This window comes from Pseudorca crassidens, chromosome 1, assembly GCF_039906515.1.
Source record: "Pseudorca crassidens isolate mPseCra1 chromosome 1, mPseCra1.hap1, whole genome shotgun sequence".
Lineage (NCBI taxonomy): Eukaryota > Metazoa > Chordata > Mammalia > Artiodactyla > Delphinidae > Pseudorca > Pseudorca crassidens.
The window spans coordinates 115,304,859-115,329,480 of NC_090296.1; the positions used below are offsets into that span (position 1 = coordinate 115,304,859).

Genomic DNA, 24,622 nt, shown 5'->3' on the forward strand with positions numbered 1-24,622 from the left:
GCACAAAATAATTTCTTATTCAAGGTCCACGGAAAACAAAATCTTACTTGCGTGCTGTCGAAGTAAACCACAAATGCTTGAACAGACTCTGCAATCTCTGCAGTGACGAGAAATTTGTTTGGCACCACACATAGATTGATATCTGCTGAATAGTATTTATTATCAATGGTCCAGGGATAAAACCTCACGGCATCGTTGGCAGTCACTTCCACAATAAGATCTTCTGTTCCAAGGATATCTAAATAAATGACACAATATTACCATGGAAAGTACAAAACCAATATACAATGGTCAATTTTCTCAGTAAGATACCAGATTAATAATTCTCTTTATGCAAGGATTTCAAAGGGCCTCTGATTTATTAGGATAATTTCCTTCTCTGATCATTTGATTATAAAAGTAATGGTGACATAATTTAATTCAATTAATTGGCTTTTTTCTTTAAGAACATAAAAACTATTGTGACTAGATTACATAGTAGTAGAGAACAAAACAGTCATCTAAGCAAACACCCAGTAAAGAGCAAGCAGAAGAGAAAGAAAAACAGCTACGTGTATTGCTTACATACTTTATGGAAGCTGGAAGACTGTGAGAATAGTCAAGAATTTGTAACTATTTTGTACTTACTGCAAACTAAAAGGAAGATAGCAGCAAAGCTAAACCAGTAACAAAACAGTTACACACAGTCCCTGGGCCAAATGCTGACACATTAATTCAACTAATGAAATAAAAGAATGCATACTGATAAATGACCCCATTCCATTTATATATATTCAGCCTTCTTCAGATTCTTTGAAAGCTAACTCAAATTCTTGTTGACAAAGACACTCTGGCAAATTTTAATATAGAAAGCCAAGCAAATTAAATGATTTAGGAAAGAACCAAATCTTTCAGAAATACATGTGCAACATGGGTATAACTAGTGAAATTCTTAACAGTAAATTACCAAGTCAATGATGGACAAATATAGATGTGGTCATGGAACCACTGGAGCATTTTGCTTCCATAATGTCATACAATATTTAGAACTTGAAGAGACATCAGAAATTGTTCTAACCCGAACTCCCATCTCTCACACCCATAACCATAACCTCCATTTCACACAGATGTGGAAAATTAGCTTAGAGAAGTAAAATGACAGGCCACTAACTGGGTTATAATAAGAATATACAGCCAAATGGCCACAAACTCCTTTCTAATGCATACTAAGATGAACATATAAAATATTCCTCACGAAAAAGAACACAGCAGGAGGCATAACCCTCCTAGACTTCAGACAACACTACAAAAGTACAGTAATCAAAACAGCATGGTACTGGCACAAAAACAGACATGGATCAATGAAACAGAATAGAGAGCACAGAAATAAACGCACACAACTACGATCAATTAATCTTTGACAAAGAAGGAAAGAATATACAATGGAGAAAAGACATTCACTTCAGCAAGTAGTACTGGGAAAGTTGGACAGCTGCATGCAAATCAATGAAGTTAAAACACACCCTCACACCGTACACAAAAATAAACTCAAAATGGCTAAAAGACTTAAATATAAGACATGACACCATAAAACTCCTGGAAGAGAACATAGGCAAAACATTCTCTGACATAAATTGCACCAATATTTTCTTAGATCAGTCTCCCAAGGGAATAGATATAAAAGCAAAAATAAACAAATAGACCTAATCAAACTTACAAGCTTTTGCAGAGCAAAGAAAACCATAAGCAAAACAAAAAACCTGCAGACTGGGAGAAAATATTTGCAAATCACATGACTGACAAAGGCTTAATTTCCCAAATACACAAACAGCTCATACAACTCAACAACAAAAAAACAACCCAATCATAAAATGGGCAGAAGACCTAAACAGACATTTCTCCAAAGAAGACATACAGATGGCCAATAGGCACATGAAAAGATGCTCAACATCGCCATTTATAAGAAATATGCAAATCAAAACTATAATGAAGTACCACCTCACACCAGTCAGAAAGGCCACCATTAAAATGTCCACAAATTACAAATACTGAGAGGGTGTGGAGAAAAGGGAACATTCTTATTCTTACACTGTTGGTAGGAATGTAAGTTTGTGCAGCCACTGTGGAAAACAGTATGGAGGTTCCTCAGAAAACTAAAAATAGAATTACTATATAATCCAGCAATTGCACTCCTAGGCATATATCTGGACAAAACTATAATTTGAAAAGATACATGCATCCCTATATTCATAGCAGCAGTATTCACAATAGCCAACACATGGAAACAACCTAAATGTCCATCGACAGATGAATGGATAAAGAAGATGTGGTACATATACACAATGGAATACTATTCATCCATTTTTAAAAAATGAAATAATGCCATTTGCAGCAACATGGATACAACTAGAGATTATCATACTAAGTGAAGTAACTCAGAAAGCGAAAGACGAACACCATATGATATCACTTATATGTGGAATCTAAAATACAACACAAATGAATAAACCTATGAAACAAAAACAGACTCCCAGACAGAGGACAGACTTGTGGTTGCCAAGGGGGAGGGGAGTGGGGGAAGGAAGGATTGGGAGTTTGGGGTTAGCAGATGCAAACTATTATACTATACAAGATGAATAAGCAAAAAGGACCTACTGTATAGCACAGGGAACTATATTCAATATTCTGTGATAAATCATAATGGGAAAGAATATGATAAGGAATGTATATATAACCGAATGACATTGCTGTACAGCAGAAATTAACACATTATAAATCAACTATACTTCAATAATTAAAAAATTTGTTTAAATATTCCTCAAACTCACAATTAGTAAGACACAGAAAACTAGAAGTTAAATTTTAAATTCCAGAGCTAGGATTATATATTTGGAACGTTGCCATAGTTTCTGCTCAACAAAATGATATGCAGGAATTATTTAGTCTCAAAACTGCTAGGAAGGGACTTCCCTGGTGGTCCAGAGGTTCGGAGTCCGTCTTCCAATGTGGGGGATGCGGGTTTAATGCCTAGTCGGGGAACTAGGGTCCCACATGTCAGGGAGCAGCTAGGCCTGCATGCCACAGCTACTGAGCCCGCAAGCTGCAACTGTAAGCCCATGCCCTCTGCAACCCACGTGCCACAACTAGAGAGAAGCCTACGCACCAGAGCAATGGATCCCGTGTGCCGTCACTGAGACCCAATGCAGCCAAAAATAAATAAATAAATACTAAAATTTTTTTAAAACCTGCTAGGAATGACATATATAAAGTGTGTATGTGTGCATGTGCATTTTTCCATTGATAAACTTTCATCATGTGGTTATTAAGAAGAACTGGTCTGGAGGAGACATTCAAGATGGTGGAGGAGTAACACATGGAGATGACCTTCCTCCCCACAAATACATCAGAAATACAACTACATGGGGAACAACTCCTACAGAGCACCTACTGAAGGCTGGCAGAAGACCTCAGACTTCCTGAAAGGCCAGAAACTCCCCACGTACCTGGATATATATTTTTTTCTCCTTTTTCTCTTTTTGTGAGTGTGTATGTGTATGCTTCTTTGTGTGATTTTGTCTGTATAGCTTTACTTTTACCATTTGTCCTAGGGTTCTATCTTTTTTTTTTTTTAAATATAGTTTTTAGCACTTGTTATCATTGGTGGATTGTTTTTTGGTTTGGTTGCTCTCTCTTTCTTTCTTTTTTACTACTTTTGAATTCTTTTATTTTTAATAATTATTTTTTATTTTTTTTAAAAACTATTTTATCTTATTTTTTTCTTTCTTTCTTTTTTTCTCCCTTTTCATCTGAGCCGTGTGGCTGACAGGGTCTTGGTGCTCTGGCTGGCTGTCAGGCCTGTGTCTCTGATGTGGGAGAACCAAGTTTAGGACATTGGTCCACCAGAGACCTCCCGGCTCCATGTAATATCAAATAGCAAAAGCTCTCCCAAAGATCTCCATCTCAATGCTAAGACCCAGCTCCACTCAACGACCAGCAAGTTACAGTGCTGGACACCCTATGCCAAACAACTAGCAAGACAGGAACACAACCCCATTCATTAGCAAAGAGGCTGCCTAAAGTCATAATAAGGTCACAGATACCCCAAAACACCACTGGACACAGTCCTGCCCACCAGAAAGACAAGATCGAATGTCATCTACCAGAAAACAGGCACTAGTCCCCTCCGCCAGGAAGCCTACACAACTCACTGAACCAACCTTAGCCACTGGGGGTAGACACCAAAAACAACAGGAACCAAGAACCTGTGGCCTGCAAAAAGGAGACCCCAAACACAGTAAGTTAAGCAAAATGAGAAGAAAACGAAGCACACAGCAGACGAAGAAGCAAGGTAAAAAGCCACCAGACCAAACAAATGAAGAGGAAACAGGCAGTCCACCTGAAAAAGAATTCAGAGTAATTATAGTAAAGATGATCCAAAATCTTGGAAATAGAATGGAGAAAACACAAGAAATGTTTAACAAGGTCCAAGAAGAATAAAGAGCAAACAAACATGATGAGCATCACAATCAATGAAATTAAAAATGCTCTAGAAAGAATCAATAGCAGAATAACTGAGGCAGAAGGTGGATAAGTGACCTGGAAGATAAAATAGTGGAAATAACTACTGCAGAACAGAATAAAGAAAAAAGAACGAAAAGAATTGAGGACAGTTTTAGAGACCTCTGGGACAACATTAAATGCAACAACATTCAATTTACAGGGGTCCCAGAAGAAGAAGAGAAAAAGAAAGGGACTGAGAAAATATTTTAAGAGCTTACAGTTGAAAATTTCCAATATAGGAAAGGAAATAGTCAAGTCCAGGAAGCACAGAGTCCCACACAGGATAAATCCAAGGAGAAACATGCCAAGACACATATTAATCAAACTATAAAAAATTAAATACAAAGAAAAAATATTAAAAGCAACAAGGGGAAAACAACAACTAACATAAAACGGAATCCCCATAAGGTTAACAGTTCATCTTTCAGTAGAAACTCTGCAAGCCACAAGGGAGTGGCAGGACATATTTAAAGCGATGAAAGGGAAAAACCTACAACCAAGATGACTCTACCCAGCAAGAATCTTATTCAGATTCGACGGAGAAATTAAAACCTTTACAGACAAACAAAAGCTAACAGAATTCAGCACCACCAAAACAGCTTTACAACAAATGCTAAAGGAACTTCTCTAGGCAGGAAACACAAGAGAAGGAAAAGACCTATAATAACAAACCCAAAACAGTTAAGAGAATGGTAGTATGAACATACATATCGATAATTACTTTAAATGTAAATGGATTAAATGCTCCAACCGAAAGACATAGACTGGCTGAATGCATACAAAAACAAGACCCATATATATGCTCTCTACAAGAGACCCACTTCAGACCTAGGGACACATACAGACTGAAAGTGAAGGGATGGAAAAAGATATTCCATGCAAATGGAAATCAAAAGGAAGCTGGAGTAGCATTCTCATATGAGACAAAATAGACTTTAAAGGACACTACATAATGATCAAGGGATCAATCCAAGAAGAAGATATAAAAATTGTAAATATTTATGCATCAAACATAGGAGCACCTCAATAGATAAGGCAAAGGCTAACAGCCATAAAAGGGGAAATCAACAGTAACACAGTCACAGTAGGGGACTTTAACACCCACTTTCACCAATGGACAGATCATCCAAAATGAAAATAAATAAGGAAACACAAGCTTTAAATGACACATTAAACAAGACGGACTTAATTGACATTTATAGGACATTCCATCCAAAAACAAAAGAATACACTTTCTTCTCAAGTGCTCATGGAACATTCTCCAAGATAGATCATTTCGGATCACAAATCAAGCCTTGGTATATTTAAGAAAATTAAAATCGTATGAAGTATCTTTTCTGACCACAATACTATGAGACTGGACATCAATTACAGGAAAAAATCTGCAAAAAATAAAAACACATGCAGGCTAAAAAATACACTACTAAATAACCAAGAGATCACTGAGGAAATCAAAGAGGAAATCAAAAAGTACCTAGAAACAAATGACAATGAAAACGCGATGACCCAAAACTTATGGAATGCATCAAAATCAGTTCTAAGAGGGAAGTTTATAGCAATACAATCCTACTTCAAGAAACAAGAAACACCTCAAATAAACAACATAACCTTACACCTAAAGCAATGAGAGAAAGGAAAAAACCCCAAAGTTAGCAGAAGGAAAGAAATCATAAAGAGCAGATCAGAAATAAATGAAAAAGAAATGAAGGAAACAATAGTAAAGATCAATAAAACTAAAAGCTGGTTCTTTGAGAAGACAAACAAAACTGATAAATCACTAGCCAGACTCATCAAGAAAAAAAGGGAGAAGACTCAAATCAACAGAATTAGAAATTAAAAAGAAGTAACAACTGACACTGCAGAAATAGAAATGATCATGAGAGATGACTACAAGCAACTGTAAGCCAATAAAATGGACAACCTGGAAGAAATGGACAAATTCTTAGAAAGGCACAACCTTCTGAGACTGAACCAGGAAGAAATAGAAAATATAAACAGACCAGTAACAAGCACTGAAATTGAAACTGTGACTAAAAATCTTCCAACAAACAGAAGTCCAGGACCAGATGGCTTCACAGGCAAATTCTATCAAATGTTTATAGAGAAGAGCTAACACCTATCCTTCTCAAACTCTTCCAAAATATAGCAGAGGGAGAAACACTCCACAACTCATTCTACATGGCCACCCTCACCCTGATACCAAAACCAGACAAAGATGTCACAAAGAAAGAAAACTACAGGCCAACATCACTGATGAATATAGATGCAAAAATCCTCAACAAAATACTAGCAAACAGAATCCAATAGCACATTAAAAGGATCATACACCATGATCAAGTGGGGTTTATCCGAGGAATGCAAGGATTCTTCAATATATGCAAATCAATCAATGTGACAAATCATATTAACAAACTGAAGGAGAAAAACCATATGATCATCTCAATAGATGCAGAAAGAGCTTTCGACAAAATTCAACACCCATTTATGATAAAAACCTTCCAGAAAGTAGGCAGAGAGGGAACTTACCACAACATAATAAAGGCCATATATGACAAACCCACACCAAACATTGTTTTCAATGGTGAAAAACTGAAACCATTTTCACTAAGATCAGGAACAAGACAAGGTTGTCCACTCTCACCACTATTATTCAACATAGCGTTGGAAGTTTTAGGCACAGCAATCAGAGAAGAAAAAGAAATAAAAGGAATACAAATTGGAAAAGAAGAAGTAAGCTGTCACTGCAGATGACACGATACTATACATGAAGAATCCTAAAGATGCTACCACAAAAGTACTAGAGCTAATCAATGAATTTGGTAAAGTTGCAGAATACAAAATTAATGCACAGAAATCTGCATTCCTATACACTAATGATGAAAAATCTGAAAGAAAAATTAAGGAAACACTCCCATTTACCATTGCAACAAAAAGAATAAAATACATAGGAATAAACCTACCTAAGGAGACAAAAGACCTGTACGCAGAAAACTATAAGACACTGATGAAAGAAATTAAAGATGATGCAAACATATGGAGAGATATACCATGTTCTTGGATTGGAAGAATCAACATTGTGATAATGACTCTACTACCCAAAGCAATCTACAGATTCAATGCAATCCCTATCAAACTACCAATGGCATTTTTCACAGAACTAGAACAAAATATTTCACAATATGTATGGAAACACAAAAGACCCCGAATAGCCAAAGCAATCTTGAGAAAGAAAAATGGGGCTGTAGGAATAAGGCTCCCAGACTTCAGATTATACTACAAAGCTACAGTAATCAAGATGGTATGGTACTGGCACAAAAACAGAAATATAGATCAATGGAACAAGATAGAAAGCACAGAGATAAACCCAGGCACATATGGTTCAACTTACTTCTGATAAAGAAGGCAAGAATATACAATGGAGAAAAGACAGCCTTTTCAATAGGTGGTGCTGGGAATACTGGACAGCTACACGTAAAAGAATGAAATTAGAACACTCCCTAACACCATATACAAAAATAAACTCAAAATGGATTAAAGACTTAAAAGTAAGGCCACGCACTATAAAACTCTTAGAGGAAAACATAGGCAGAACACTCTATGACATAAATCACAGCAAGATACTTTTTAACCCACCTCCTAGAGAAATGGAAATAAAAACAAGAATAAACAAATGGGACCTAATGAAACTTAAAAGCTTTTGCACAGCAAAGGAAACCATAAAGAAGACGAAAAGACAACCCTCAGAATGGGAGAAAATATTTGCCAATGAAACAACTCACAAAGGATTAATCTCCACAATTTACAAGCAGCTCAAGCAGCTCAGTACCAAAAAAACAAACAACCCAATCCAAAAATGGCAGAAAACCTAAACAGACATTTCTCCAAAGAAAATATACAGATTGCCAACAAACACATGAAACAATCTTCGACATCACTAATCATTAGAGAAATGCAAATTAAAACTACAATGACACATCAATGAGTACTCACCAGAACTACTGCCACCACTGTCTTTGTCCGCGCAGTGAACCACAGCCACCCCCGCCTCTGCAAGAGACCCTCCAATACTAGCAGGAGGTGGGTCAAAAAGGATCTTGCTGAGTCACTCCCATGAGAAAACTTGCACATTCCTCTTAGATAGCCTCATCCACCAGAGGGCAGACAGCAGAAGCAAGAAGAACTACAATCCTACAGCCTGTGGAACAAACACCACATTCACAGAAAGACAAGGTGAAAAGTCAGAGGACTATGTACCAGATGAAGGAACAAGATAAAACCCCAGAAAAACAACTAAATGAAGTGGAGATAGGCAACCTTCCAGAAAAAGAATTCAGATTAATGATAGTAAAGATGATCCAAGACCTCGGGAAAAGAATGGAGGCAAAGATTGAGAAGATGCAAGAAATATTTATCAAAGACCTAGAAGAATTAAAGAACAAACAAACAGAGATGAACAATACAATAACTGAAATGAAAACTACACTAGAAGGAATCAATAGCAGAATAACTGACGCAGAAGAACAGATAAGTGACCTGGAACACAGAATGGTAGAATTCACTGCTGTGGAACCAAATAAAGAAAAAAGAATGAAAAGGAATGAAGACAGCCTAAGAGACCTCTGGGACAACATTAAACGCAACAACATTCGCATTATAGGGGTCCCAGAAGGAGAAGAGAGGAAGGACTAGAGAAAATATTTGAAGAGATTATAGTCAAAAACTTCCCCAACATAGGAAAGGAAATAGCCACCCAAGTCCAGGAAGCACAGCGAGTCCCATACAGGATAAACCTAAGGAGAAACACGCTGAGACACATAGTACTCAAATTGGCAAAAATTTAAGACAAAGAAAAATTATTGAAAGCAGCAAGGGAAAAACGACAAATAACATACAAGGGAACTCCCATAAGGTTAACAGTTGATTTCTCAGCAGAAATTCTACAAGCCAGAAGGGAGTGGCATGATATACTTAAAGTGATGAAAGGGAAGAACCTACAACCAAGATTACTCTACCTGGCAAGGATCTCGTTCAGATTCAATGGAGAAATCAAAAGCTTTACAGACAAACAAAAGCTAAGAGAATTCAGCACCACCAAACCAGCTCTACAACAAATGCTAAAGAAACTTCTCTAAGTGGGAAACACAAGAGAAAAGGACTTACAAAAACAAACCCAAAACAATTAAGAAAATGGTCACAGGAACATACATATCAATAATTACGTTAAAAGTGAACGGATTTCATGCTCCAACCAAAAGACACTGGCTTGCTGAATGGATACAAAAACAAGACCCGTATATATGCTGTCTACAAGAGACCCATTCAGACCTAGGGACACATACAGACTGAAAGTGAGGGGACGGAAAAAGATAGTCCATGCAAATGGAAATCAAAAGAAAGCTGGAGTAGCAATACTCGTATCAGATAAAATAGATTTTAAAATAAAGAATGTTGCAAGAGACAAGGAAGGACACTACATAATGATCAAGGGATCAATCCAAGAAGAAGATATAACAATTATAAATATATATGCACCCAACATAGGAGCACCTCAACACATAAGGCAACTGCTAACAGCTATAAAAGAGGAAATCGACAGTAACACAATAACAGTGGGGGACTTTAACACCTCAGTTGCACCAATGGACAGATCATCCAAAACGAAAATAAATAAGGAAACACAAGTTTTAAATGACAAAACAGACCAGATAGATTTAATTGATATTTATAGGACACTCCATCCCCAAACAGCAGATTACACTTTCTTCTCAAGTGCGCACAGAACATTCTCTAGGATAGATCACATCTTGGGTCACAAATCAAGCCTCAGTAAATTTAAGAAAATTGAAATCATATCAAGCATCTTTTCTGACAACAACGCTATGAGATTAGAAAGGAATTACAGGGGAAAAAAGTAAAAAATACAAACACATGGAGGCTAAACAATACGTTACTAAATAACCAAGAGATCAATGAAGAAATCAAAGAGGAAATCAAAAAATACCTAGAGACAAATGACAATGAAAACACAATGATCCAAAACCTATGGGATGCAGCAAAAGCAGTTCTAAGAGGGAAGTTTATAGCTATACAAGCCTACATCAACAAACAAGAAAAATCTCAAACAATCTAAACTTACACCTAAAGGAACTAGAGAAAGAAGAACAAACAAAACCCAAAATTAGCAGAAGGAAAGAAATCATAAAGATCAGAGCAGAAATAAATAACATAGAAACAAAGAAAACAACAGCAAAAGTCAATAAAACTAAAAGCTGGTTCTTTGAGAAGATAAACAAAATTGATAAACCATTAGCCAGACTCATCAAGGAAAAGAGGGAGAGGACTCAAATCAATAAAATTTGAAATGAAAAAGGAGAAGTTACAACAGACACCGCAGAGATACAAAGCATCAAGAGACTCTACAAGCAACTCTATGCCAATAATATGGACAACCTGGAAGAAATGGACAAATTCTTAGAAAGGTATAACCTTCCAAGACTGATCCAGAAAGAAATAGAAAATATGAACAAACCAATCACAAGAAATGAAACTGAAACTGTGATTAAAAATATTCCAACACACAGAAGTCCAGGACCAGACAGCTTCACAGGTGAATTCTATCAAACATTTAGAGAAAAGCTAACACCCATCCTTCTCAAACACTTTCAAAACACTGCAGAGGAAGGAACACTCCCAAACTCATTCTATGAGGCCATCACCCCGATACCAAAACCAGACAAAGATACTACAAGAAAAGAAAATTACAGACAAATATCACTGATGAATATAGATGCAAAAATCCTCAACGAAATACTAGCAAACAGAATCCAACAACACATTAAAAGGATCACACACCATGATCAAGTGGGATTTATCCCAGGGATGCAAGGATTCTTCAATATACGGAAATCAATCAATGTGATACACCATATTAACAAATTGAAGGATTAAAACCATATGATCATCTCCATAGATGCAGAAGAGCTTCTAACAAAATTTAGCACCCATTTATGATAAAAAAAATCTCCAGAAAGTGGGCATAGAGGGAAACTACTTCAACATAATAAAGACCATATACGACAAACCCACAGCAAACATCATTCTCAGTGGTGAAAAACTGAAAGCATTTCCTCTAAGATCAGGAACGAGACAAAGATGTCCACTGTCACCATTATTATTCAACATAGTTTTGGAAGTCGTAGCCATGGCAATCAGAGAAGAAAAGAAATAAAAGGAATACAAATTGGAAAAGTAGAAGTAAAACTGTCACTGTTTGCAGATGACATGATAGTGTACACAGAATCCTAAAGATGCCACCAGAAAACTACTAGAGCTAATGAATGAATTTGGTAAAGCTGCAGGATACAAAACTAATACACAGAAATCTCTTGTATTCTTAAACACTAATGATGAAAAATCTGAAAGAGAAATTAAGGAAACACTCCCATTTACCACTGCAACAAAAAGAATAAAATACCTAGGAATAAACCTACCTAGGGAGACAAAAGACCTGTATGCAGAAAACTATAAGACAATGATGAAAGAAATTAAAGATGATACCAACAGATGGAGAGATATACCATGTTCTTGGATTGGAAGAATCAATATTGTGAAAATGACTATACTACCCAAAACAATCTACAGATTCAGTGCAATCTCTATCAAATTACCAATGGCATTTTTTACAGAACTCGAACAAAAAGTCTTAAAATTTGTATGGAGACATAAAAGACCCCAAATAGCCAAAGCAGTCTTGAGGGAAAAAAACGGAGCTGCAGGAATCAGACTCCCTGACTTCAGACTATACTACAAAACTACAGCAATCAAGACAATATGGTACTGGCACAAAAACAGAAACACAGATCAATGGAACAAGACAGAAAGCTCAGAGATAAACCCATGCAACTATAGTCAACTAATCTATGACAAAGGAGGCAAGGATATACAGTGGAGAAAAGACAGTCTCTTCAATAAGTGGTGCTGGGAAAACTGGACAGCTACATGTAAAACAATGAAACTAGAACACTCCCTAACACCACACACAAAAATAAACTCAAAATGGATTAGAGATGTAAATGTAAGAACAGGCACTATAAAACTCTTAGAGGAAAACATAGGAAGAACACTCTTTGACATAAATCACAGCGAGATCATTTTTGATCCACCTCCTAGAGTAATTGAAATAACAACAAAAGTAAACAAATGGGACCTAATGAAACTTCAAAGCTTTTGCACAGCAAAGAAAACCATAAAGAAGACGAAAAGCCAACCCTCAGAATGGGAGAAAATATTTGCAAATGAATCAACGGACAAAGGATTAATCTCCAAAATATATAAACAGCTCATGCAGCTCAATATTAAAAAAACAACCCAATCCAAAAATGGGCAGAAGACCTAAATATACACTTCTCCAAAGAAGACATACAGATGGCCAAGAAGCACATGAACAGCTGGTCAACATCACTAATTATTAGAGAAATGCAAATCAAAACTACAATGAGGTATCACCTCACACCAGTTAGAATGGGCATCATCAGAAAATCTACAAACAATAAATGCTGGAGAGGGTGTGGAGAAAAGGGAACCCTCTTGCACTGTTGGTGGGAATGTAAATTGATACAGCCACTATGGAGAACAGTATGGAGGCTCCTTAAAAAACTAAAAATAGACCTACCATATGATCCAGCAATCCCACTACTGGGCATATACCCAGAGAAAACCATAATTCAAAAAGATACATGCACCTCAATGTTCACTGCAGCACTATTTACAATAGCCAGGTCATGGAAGCAACCTAAATGCCCATCGACAGACAAATGAATAAAGAAGATGTGGTACATATATACAATGGACTATTACTCAGCCATAAAAAGGAATTAAATTGGGTCATTTGTTGAGATGTGGATGGATCTAGAGACTGTCATACAGAGTGAAGTCAGTCAGAAAAAGAAAAACAAATATCGTATATTAACGCATGTATGTGGAACCTAGAAAAATGGTACAGATGAACTGGTTTGCAGGGTAGAAGTTGAAACACAGATGTACAGAACGAACATATGGACACCAAGGGGGGAAAGCCACGGCATGGTGGGGGTGGTGGTGTGATGAATTGGGCAATTGGGATTGACATGTATACACTGATGTGTATAAAATTGATGACTAATAAGAACCTGCTGTATAAAAAAATAAAATTTTAAAATTAAAAAAAAACAAAACAAAACTACAATGAGGTATCACCTCATACCAGTTAGAATGGCCATCATCAAAAATCTACAAACAATAAATGCTGGAGTGGGTGTGGAGAAAAGGGAACCCTCTTGCACTGTTGCTGAGAATGTTAATTGATACAGTCACTATGGAGAACAGTATGGAAGTTCCTTAAAAAACTAAAAATAGAACCTGCATACAACCCAGCAATCCCACTACTGGGAAGATACCCTGAGAAAACCATAATTCAAAAAGAGTCATGTACCACAATGTTCACTGCAGTTCTATTTACAATAGCCAGGACGTGGAAGCAACCTAAGTGTACACTGACAGATGAATGGATAAAGAAGATGTGGGACATATATACAATGGAATATTACTCAGCCATAAAAAGAAATGAAATTGAGTTATTTGTAGTGAGGTGGATGGACCTAGAGTTTGTCATGCAGAGCGAAGTCAGAAAGAGAAAAACTAATACCGTATGCTAGTACATATATATGGAATCTAAAAAAAAAAAAAAAAAGGTTCTGAAGAACCTAGGGATGGGACAGGAATAATGATGCAGATGTAGAGAATGGATTTGAGGACACAAGGAGGGGGAAGGGTAAGCTGGGACGAAGTGAGAGTGGCATGGACTTATATATACACTACCAAATGTAAAATAGATAGCTAGTGGGAAGCAGCCACATAGCACAGGGACATCAGCTCAGTGCTTTGTGACCACCTAGAGGGGTGGGATAGGGAGGGTGGGAGGGAGACGCAAAAGGGAGGAGATATGGGGATATATGTACATATATAGCTGATTCACTTTGTTATAAAGCAGAACCTAACACACCATTGTAAAGTAATTATACTCCAATAAAGATGTTAAAAAAAAAAAAAAAAGAACTGGTCTGCCGAAAGTAAAACCTCTTTTTTAACCAAAAAATTAAATTTCAAATAAATTTAAGACTTTACCTTTGACATAAGGCCCCTTTTGAAACTAACTTTCTAAAATTTTTCACCAAAACCAGAATTGTTACTCTTAAATAAACAGGTCTGTGCCAATATTTGAAAATCTGAGTTTACCTTGTCTCTTTAAGAAATCAGTAGTTCTTTCTGCTTAATTTCTACCTTAAGTTATAGTCTTTTATTAATTATTAATCAATCCCATAGCAGCCAGCTGCAGTGCCCCTCATAATGGAGCTTAGGTAAGAAATAACCAGGAAGAACACATAAGTTATTAAAATCAAAGATTCTGCTTTCATGTAAATGTCTCATAGAAAAAAAAAACTCAGATCAAAGTCTATGTTGCATCCAAAGCTAACGTTTCAAACTTCAAGCAAGTGGCATAGCAATATGCCGATATGGAAGAAGGAAAACTGAACCAAGGAGAGTAGCAAAAAATGTATAAACTGATTTCTTTTTTAAGGGTAGGAGGAGCCACCACATGGAATCAGTCTTCATTCACGGGTAAATTTTTAAAATAATGAATTGACTTTTTTTTTAAGTGGGGAGCACAAAGAGTACAACAATGAACTCACTGTTTTTAAGGGGCAAGTAGAAGGAGCACAGAACTAGTACTCCCACCAGCACCACAGCCAGTTCTTGATATTTCCTAGGCTGGTTGTATTGTTAGAAACTGGAATAAAATGTGGGTTACACTTTTTTCAAGTCAGTGTCTTCAACTAACATGAAAAAATTAAATCAATGAAGATGTCATATATTTACTTACAAACTGCAATTCAGACTATTTGGATCCATTAAGGATGGTTCATTTTATTAATCAATGTCTAGAATACCAGAGGATAAACCAATGTGTTACTCAGAGCTCTTAAAACTTCAATTACACACTGTGTTTATTTTCAAGTGAGAAGATATTTACTTAACACGTACAAAGAAGCTATTTCTTTCTCTTTTCTCTAAATCTAAATGAGAATAGAACCAATAAATTGGGAAAATGAATTTTACCTTTCAAAGTTTTAGCAGCTCAGTGGTCTTTTGTTTTGTTTTGTTTTCATTCTTTGTGCTGCCTAAAAGAATTTGATAGGTCAATTTACTTATCAGATTTTTTTTTAACATTTTATGTCTAATCAGATACTTTCAGTGAGGCTGCATGTGGGCTTTATTATTACATCTGTGCCATATTAGAACTAGAGAGAAAAAAGTGAAGATTGGCTCTTTCTAGTTCTTATCATCAACATCATAATGTAGAGTTTAATTTAAAAAATGTAAATGTCTACACTAAATACAGCTTTTCTCCCTCATCCTTTATATTTGGTTTCAAACGTTTAACAAGTTTACTCTTCTCCAAATTAAAACAAAAATCACTCAAATGCTGATGCACATGGCTAAGAGTTTCCAGAGATCAGTCAGTATAATTCACTCATTTCACAGATAAGAAAACTGAGGGCCAGAAAAAAGAAGCCACTTGCCTAATAGGAGCAGAGCCTAAAACGGAATTCAGGTCACCAGCATTCTTTCCTACTCTACTGTGGTGCATTACAGGTTACAATACTTAGCGTTTGAGCTAGGTCACACTCAAGTGTCTAACGGTCACAGCCAAAACTAACCTATGGACCTAAGCATCCTCTTCCCTTCCATGAAAACCAAAAGTAATAGCTGGAATGAGGGTACCAAAAGATGTGACCCCACGGTACAACTAACCCGTCAGAAAACTGTTGATGGGTTTCAGGTATTTTTATGTCAAAAGTGAGTCATAGTGACCTTGTGGGAGTTTTTTGCCAGACAGACTTCCTAGAAAAACCTGCCACGGCCTCTCTTCTCTGCCCTGCACTAAACTGAATTTCGATGTAGTCAAAATGATGCACAAATACAATCAAGAGCAGCTTCTCCCTCCTCCTGCCATTCACTCTGCTGGCAGCCACCTGGTGGAGCTGTAATACATCATTTTTTAAGAGACAAATACTAGATAATTCATTGCCAACTATGTTATTATGAATGGTTTCACAGCTTAAAATAGTTAATTCATAGTGTTTTCAGATGAGAAGTGAAACGTCAACTCAGTTCCAGTAGCAAGTGTAAACCTTTCCCCCAGCTTTAAGTACAAGTATAAATCTCCTTTCCTGTTTGAGAAACTGTTACATAGCCATCAATTCTCCAGCAACTCCTACTTACTTCTCACATCCTTGGTGATCTTATTTCCCCTACAGTCCCTCCCACTCGGCAAGTTACTGAAGAGATTCCAAAGTTGAAGAAAGCTGTAAGCCAAGGAAGCATTTCAGGTCAGTGACCCAGCAACTCCCTCTTCTTCTTGCCCTTCTTTCTACTATTCCGTCTCTCCTGATGTTTCTTCCCTCAGAAAAAGGTTAATTTGGAAAGCAATCATTAAAGAAAGAGGCAAGAAGCTTTCTGAGGTTCCAAGGCAAATTTACAAAACAGCACAAATACCCAATTTCATACATGCATATATATAAATACAATCCTTACCTTACCCCCTCACCTATCTACCCCAGCCAAAAAAGACCAAATCAGTGCATTCTAAACTCAAGGAACTGATACCGTTTTAGATTATTCATATCTCCTTCAGTAGGAGAATTAAAGACACTTTTTTTTTTTAAATACTTCTGAGCACTAATAGCTGTGAAGTTGTGGCTTGGCACACCAGTTAGATTTTCTTTTCTTTTTTTTTTAAACATTCTTTTTTTAATATATATTTATTTTATTTATTTATTTTTTGGCTGTGTTGGGTCTTTGTTGAGGTACACAGGCTTCTCATTGCGGTGGCTTCTCTTGCTGCGGAGCATGCGCTCTAGGCGCGCAGGCTTCAGTAGTTGTGGCATGCAGGCTTCAGTAGTTGTGGCGCGCAGGCTTCAGTAGTTGTGGCACGCAGGCTCTAGAGCGCAAGCTCAGTAGTTGTGGTGCACGGGCTTCTCACTGCAGTGGTTTCTCTTGTTGCGGAGCACAGGCTCTAGGCGCACGGGCTTCAGTAGTTGTGGCACGCAGGCTCAGTAGTTGTGGCTCACGGGCTCTAGAGCATGGGCTCAGTAGTTGTGGTGCACGGGCTTAGTTACTCCGCAGCATGTGGGATCTTCCCGGACCAGGGCTCGAACCCATGTCCCCTGCATTGGCAGGTAGATTCTTAACCACTGCGCCACCAGTGGAAGCCCTAAAGACACTTTTAATACTGGTAGAATTAATGTGCACTTAATTAATCATGACACTGATTAAGTGATTTGTGACACTGATTTGTGAAGAGTTGTCCAGTGGTTAAATCATATTTTCTATGCCCTGAGGGAAGTGACAGCTGCCACCTCAAATCAAGACGATCCTTCTAGAAAGCAGCACTCTTCTAAGAATACAGTTGGTTTTATTCTTTCTCACAGACCTGAAACTGCCTTTGCAGCCAGGCATCATAACCTCCCACCCCTGATACCAGTGTCTTTCATGGTACCCACTCCTCTGGGGGACCCACAGTTCCTTCCCCTTCCCTTTGTGATGGCAGCACTACTAACCAGAAAAGGCCAGAAAAGAGAGACAGCACAGACCTGGGGTCACAGGGACCTGCATTTGAATGCTGGCCCTCAGTGAGAATGACAAATTAATCTCTCTGTGAGTCATCTCCTCGGCTGCAACAGGGGACAAAAACACTCCTCAAATGGCTCCTTGAAGATTAAATAAAACAATGCCCAAGAAGCGCAGGTGGGCGCCGGGCACAGAGCAGGCCCTCAGTAAAGTTCACGTCCTCCTCCCCAGCTTAGTTTCCTGCACGTGTGTCAGCACTCCTGACTCTAAGAGGACAGGTTACACACGTGTTGAGGAGTTAGTAAGAAACATTACAATTAGGAAATAACTAAGCTGCTCTGGCTCCTCCCTTCCCAAAGTATGCCTTCTCCAAATTTTTCTTTGCCATTGTTAAGGCTCAGACTGAGACAGAAGAGAAAGCAATTAGGAAAAGTATAGGAGGCAGTAGAGTCTGACATCAGTTGAAGGAGAAAGTAGCTATTATGAAAGAAAAGAATTGAGCAAAATGGGATTTGGAAAAAAATATGACAGCCAGAGTTTTCACTAAACAGCAAGGAGGAAAGACAAAGAGGGACCTTTAAAAATCATAATGGTTCCAGGACTTCCCTGGTGGCACAGTGGTTAAGAATCCATCTGCCAATGCAGGGGACATGGGTTCGAGCCCTGGTCCAGAAGATCCCACACGCGTAGAGCCGCTAAGCCCGTGTGCCACAACTACTGAGCCTGCGCTCTACAGCCCTCGAGGCACAACTACTAAAGCCCACGCACCTAGAGCCCAAGCTCCACAACAAGAGAAGCCATTGCAATGAGAAGCCCGTACACCCCAACAAAGAGTAGTCCCTGCTCACCACAAATAGAGAAAGCCCGCGCACAGCAACCAAGACCCAAGGCAGCCAAAAATAAATAAATAAATAAATTTATAAGAGAAAAAAAAATCATAATGGTTCCATATTGTTGCAACCAGTGACCATTTCATAGCCACAATTTCATGAGAACACCATACAAGGTGGGTGCTACTCTATCCAAAACTCTTTAACAGTTATTAACTACCAGATTATTCCCCAAGTACTAGGAGTAGATCATACTGCTGCAGTGTAAAGGGCCTTTGGAGCCTGTATGCCATTTAAAGGTTAAAACTGCAAGGTTAAGGCTGGGACTTTACAGAGACAAATGTCAGGAAATTCTTATCTGTGATTCTCTGAGTAATCATCCTGCAGCCTCCTGGTGCATGTATATACAATATCTGTCTCCGTGCATATAACAGATCCATCAGTGGAGCAGTATGAAGTGGCTGAGAAGAGGAACTGGATTGAGTTAGAGCAACATACCCCTGCTTTAACAGGAGTACAGCAATTCTGGTTTGCTTACAACACTTAATTATCTTTTCCTCACACACTCCTCTCTGGTCACTCTGTAAATTCACATTGCCACATGCTCTGGGGCTTTTTGTATCACAGTGGAAAAGTTTTAAAAGTTTAAGCAGAGGAAATCCAACTGAGCCCTCCTCCTTTTCGTCAAGTTCGCTTTCTCCCAATAGCTGTCTGGACTTGGTCACCACATCTTCATGTTAAAATAACTGAGGGTGGGGGTGTGGTGGGGGAGGGTACACGGTCTCTGCTTTGCCCTTAGAAGACCAACGTGAGAGACCAACATGCACAAAAGACAAAGGAAGAAGCTGGCAGCCAGGGGAGACAGAATGTGGAGAAGTGCTCTACGAGGGCCAAGAAGAACCATCAGCCTCTAAACTTCATGGGCTGCATGCAAAGACCACTTTATCAGTCCCAGTGGCACAGCTGATGGACAATTCCCACTCATATTTGGGGGAAAGGGGGGGACTTCTTTGGATTCCATTACTATCACTTATTTATTGGAATCATACGTCCAGATATCAACTAAAGCAGTGGTTCTTTATGGGGAGGTGATTTTGTCTCCCAGGGCACATGTCAACATCTAGATACATTTTTGGTTGTCAAAAGCGAGGAGATGCTACTGGCACCTAGTGGGCAGAGGCCAAGAATACAATGCACAGGACAGCCCCACACAACAGAGAATTACTCAGCCCAAAATGTCAACAGAAACCCTGATCTAAAGCAAACGAACTTGTGGAACTGACCTGACTGTATTCATGAAACAAAATAAAAGTTGTGGAATGCAAATTTGGTTTTATTCTTTCTCATAAAACTGAAACTAGCCTTTTACAGCCAGGCACCATAACCTCCCACCACAGACATAAATGCCTTTCATTTGCATCTGATAAAAATCCATCTCAAATGTATTCTTTAATTATTTTAACCATAAAAATTATCTGGCAATTAATCTTAGATGCTTTGAAAATAATTTATAAATGGTGATTTTCTGAAGAACACGTAAGTCTAAACAGGGCAATTATGAGATGAAAGTAATTTTCATATTCAACTGGTAATGTTTTATAAACAAATCAGCATTAAGTAATAAAACTTCACAAAAAATGTCAATGTCTGCTCAGGTTGACAATAGAATCTGCAGCAGATGCTAACTTATTCTGAAAGAAGGTAACCATGTCTAAGATGAATTTTCCAAAACAGAGTAAATTTAATGAAGAACATTTATTTTGTAGCTCCTGTATGTAAATACTGAAAATAAGCTTGGTCCGATGGAAAACGTTACAAAGCTAACAGACCCAACATCCCAGTATCCAAAAGGTCCTTCCAGATGGGTTAAAATCGTGCTTGGAGAACACACAGTCAAAGGATAATGGAAAAAGAAAACACTGATAAACTGGACTCCATCAAAATTTAAAACTTTTGCATTTCAAAAGATACCATCAAGAAAACCAAAAGATAAGCCACAGAATGGGAGAAAATATTTGTAAATTATGTACATGATAAGGAACTTGTGTCCAGAATATATAAAGTACTCTTACAACTCATTAATAAGAAGACAAAAAAAAATTTTTTTAATGGGAAAAAGCAAGACATGGAAACAACCCAAGTGCCCATCAACAGATGACTGGCTTAACAAGATGTAATATATACACACAGTGGAATATTACTCAGCCGTAGAAAGGAATGAAATACTGACATTTGCAGCAACATGGATGGACCTAGAGAATATTACACTTAGTGAAGTAAGTCAGACAAAGACAAATTTTACATGATACCACTTATACGGGGAATCTAAAAAATAATACGAATGAATCTATGTACAAAACAGAAACAGACTCACAGACATAGAAAACAAACTTATGGTTACCAAAGGGGAAAGGGACAAATTAGAAGCATAGGATTAACAGATACAAACTACTATACATAAAATAGATAAGCAACAAGATAGCACAGGGAATTACATGCAATATCTTATCATAACCTATAATGGAAAATAATCTGAAATATATATATATACACACACACATATATATATCTGAATCACTTTGTTGTACACCTGAAACTAACACAATATTGTAATTCAACTATACTTCAATTTCTTTTTAAATGAGCAAAAGATTTGAATAGACTTTTCACCAAAGATATATGAATGGACTATATACACATGAAAAGATTCTCAACATCACTAGTTACTAAGAAAATGCAAATAAAAACCACGAGACACTACCTCACCCCAACTATATAAATGAAAATACAGACAATTAACAAGTGTTGTCAAAAATGTGGAGAAATCGAAATCCTCACACGTTGCTGATGGGAAAGGTAAAATGGTACAGCCACTCTGAAAAAGTCCAGCAGTTTCGTAAAATAGTATACAATAGTTTCTTAGCATGCCCATAATAGCATTATTCATAATAGCCAAAAAGTGGAAACAACCAAATGTCTATCATCAGATGAATGGATAAACAAAATGTGGTCTCTCCATACAATGGAATACCAAGTACATGCTTACAGCAGGGGTGAATCTCAAAAACATCAAGCTAAGTAAAAGAAGCCAGACACAACAGACCACACTTCATATGATTTCTTTTATATAATATGTCCAGAAAAGGCAACTCTATAGAGACAGAAAGTACATTAGTGCTTGCCCAGAGCTGGGGTGGGAATGAGGAATGACTGCTAATAGGTAGTAGGTCTCCTTCTAGAATGACAGAAATTTTCTACACTTAAAACAGGTTTTAAGATTTTATGGTATTTAAATTACACCCCAAAGCTGCTTTAAAAAAAAATCACTTTATTGACAAGGTAGGCGATTGAGGCACAGGTTTTAGATACTGAGAACAATGATGGCACATGTAAAGACAGTAAGTATTTGTGCAATGAAAAGTTAACGTGCTTAAAATCAGATACCTAGGAAGAGGGTAGAACTCAGCACTCAATTCACAAATTTTTTTCCTCACAAAAATCCTGAACAACCCCAGCAGAATTCAGACAGAATGGCAATTCTCTTATATCAGCATAACAGTGCTCTTTATTACCAAATGATCACACATTTTCCTGCTCTGAGCATACTGATTTTGATCCAGGTACAATACTACTTTACCCCACCTCTGTCTTGAAACAGCCTTCAGGTCTGTGTGGAAAATTAAACACTAAAAAGGTTATTTGTTACTGAATCTAAAACATCACAAAGGCTCTTTAAGAGTTTCACAACTGTCCTCTCTGTCTTAACGTACCTTAGTCTTGCTTCCTGAATAAGTAATTCTCAGAGAGGTATTTGTGGTATCTGTGTGCACTGGCTCCAACACAAATACAACGTCGTGTCCAGATCCTCATTCTTGCCAGACATATTTAAAACAGTTTTCATACTTTAACCTTTTTTTAAAAATGGTTTTATATCAGATTTCATTATTTATTGAGTGTCATTACTTGCTGAGAAATTATACAGAGCAAAAGGCAGCAAGCTGTTTAAACCAAATGACCACTGCATATTTTCTGGATGTTTTTTATCTTTTGCTACATAAAAATAAGCAGTTAGGTGGCCCAGAAATAAAGGCCTGGGTCTAGATACACTCAGAATCCTCCAGGATGATACAATACTCTCAGTATCATAAACGGTTTTGTGCAACGTCGGCTGATGTGTAATACTTCCCCACTGCTCTCTACCCCATTACTGGAATGCCATTTACTGGGAAGACAAACACCTTATAATCACTTAACTCTTCAATAACAGCTAAAAGATTAGTCTAACACTTCACACAAATTCTCTACTCGACCGATAAAAGAAAAACAAAAACAAATTGGGCACCAATAGGGGCATTTTCATTTTTTATTAGCTTATGGTAGTTCATCTACTAAGGCCCCAACTACCATGAAAGAAAAGGTATAAACTCATTTTGAACCATAAAAGTTCTCACTGTAGTAGTGAAATCTACTGTAATTTCTCCTATCCCTAAATTCACCTTGAATACATACAGCTCTGGCCACCAGGAAGTTCATCATATTTCACATATATAAAAGAACTAGAGGGCTTCCATGGTGGCGCAGTGGTTGAGAGTCCGCCTGCCGATGCAGGGGACGCGGGTTCGTGCCCCGGTCCGGCAAGATCCCACATGCCGCGGAGCGGCTGGTCACGTGAGCCATGGCCACTGAGCCTGCGCGCCCGGAGCCTGTGCTCCGCAATGGGAGAGGCCACAACAGTGAGAGGCCCGCGTACCGCAAAAAAAAAAAAAAAAAAAGAACTAGAATTGAATCTCCAACTTTTATCAGCTGAACAACCTGAGAAAATCACAACCTCTTTGACCTTTAATTATACATACATACACAAACATACACACATACACAGACACACAGGAAGATAACATGGATGTGTTTTATAAGTCCCTTTGGGTCTGGAGAGAATGTGACTTGTATTTAATCTTAAGGTTGATGACTTAACATCCCTTTTTTAATAAAGATAACAATCTTGAGCCTTCTTTTAATGTTATTTGAAAATTTTAAAATATATGAAGTATCATAGTTAAAAACAAATCAAAGTTCCCCCCTCCCCATTACCATTTGAAATCACTGCTTTAGTCTGACCACTTAATAAATCATTCTGTGATGACAACTCTAGGCCCTCGTGGTAAATCTTGCTGGCCCAATCTTTCTTCCTTTGAAGAAAATAAAGACTTGGAAATATACAATCCAATCAAAGGCAGAGTCCTCCTACCACAACAAAATAAGCAACTTTGCTTAAGCAAAAATTACTACTTATTCCCAGAGTAAAAGGCTCTACTCAGAATACCTCAAGCAGCTGCAGAAAAACGCAAATTAGAAGACCCAAGTTCTTATCCCTATTCTGTCTCTAGATAACATTGGCTAAGCTGTACAACAGCCCCTATTGTGAAATAAGAATGTTCTCTTTAGTAAATTACTTTAAGATCCCTTTGTAAATACAGGAGTCTGACAGACCTAGAAACAAACTCCCAGTCTTACAGAAGAATGAATGTTTCCTAAAGCAGCAATGTCATGCCTGATGGCCAGCTTTGCCTGCATAATTCCCCAAAGCC

The 24,622-nt window shown here is 37.6% G+C and overlaps 1 protein-coding gene across 3 annotated transcripts in view; it reads right to left on the reverse strand.

Moving 5' to 3' along the window:
* Positions 1-24,622, reverse strand: part of AAGAB (alpha and gamma adaptin binding protein) — an 86,659-nt gene that overhangs the window by 57,881 nt on the left and 4,156 nt on the right. For all 3 annotated transcript variants that reach the window (XM_067751708.1, XM_067751713.1, XM_067751703.1), the window contains exon 2: positions 48-238. In XM_067751708.1, coding sequence (XP_067607809.1) covers positions 48-238 — 191 coding nt within the window. The remainder of the gene's footprint in view (positions 1-47; positions 239-24,622) is intronic.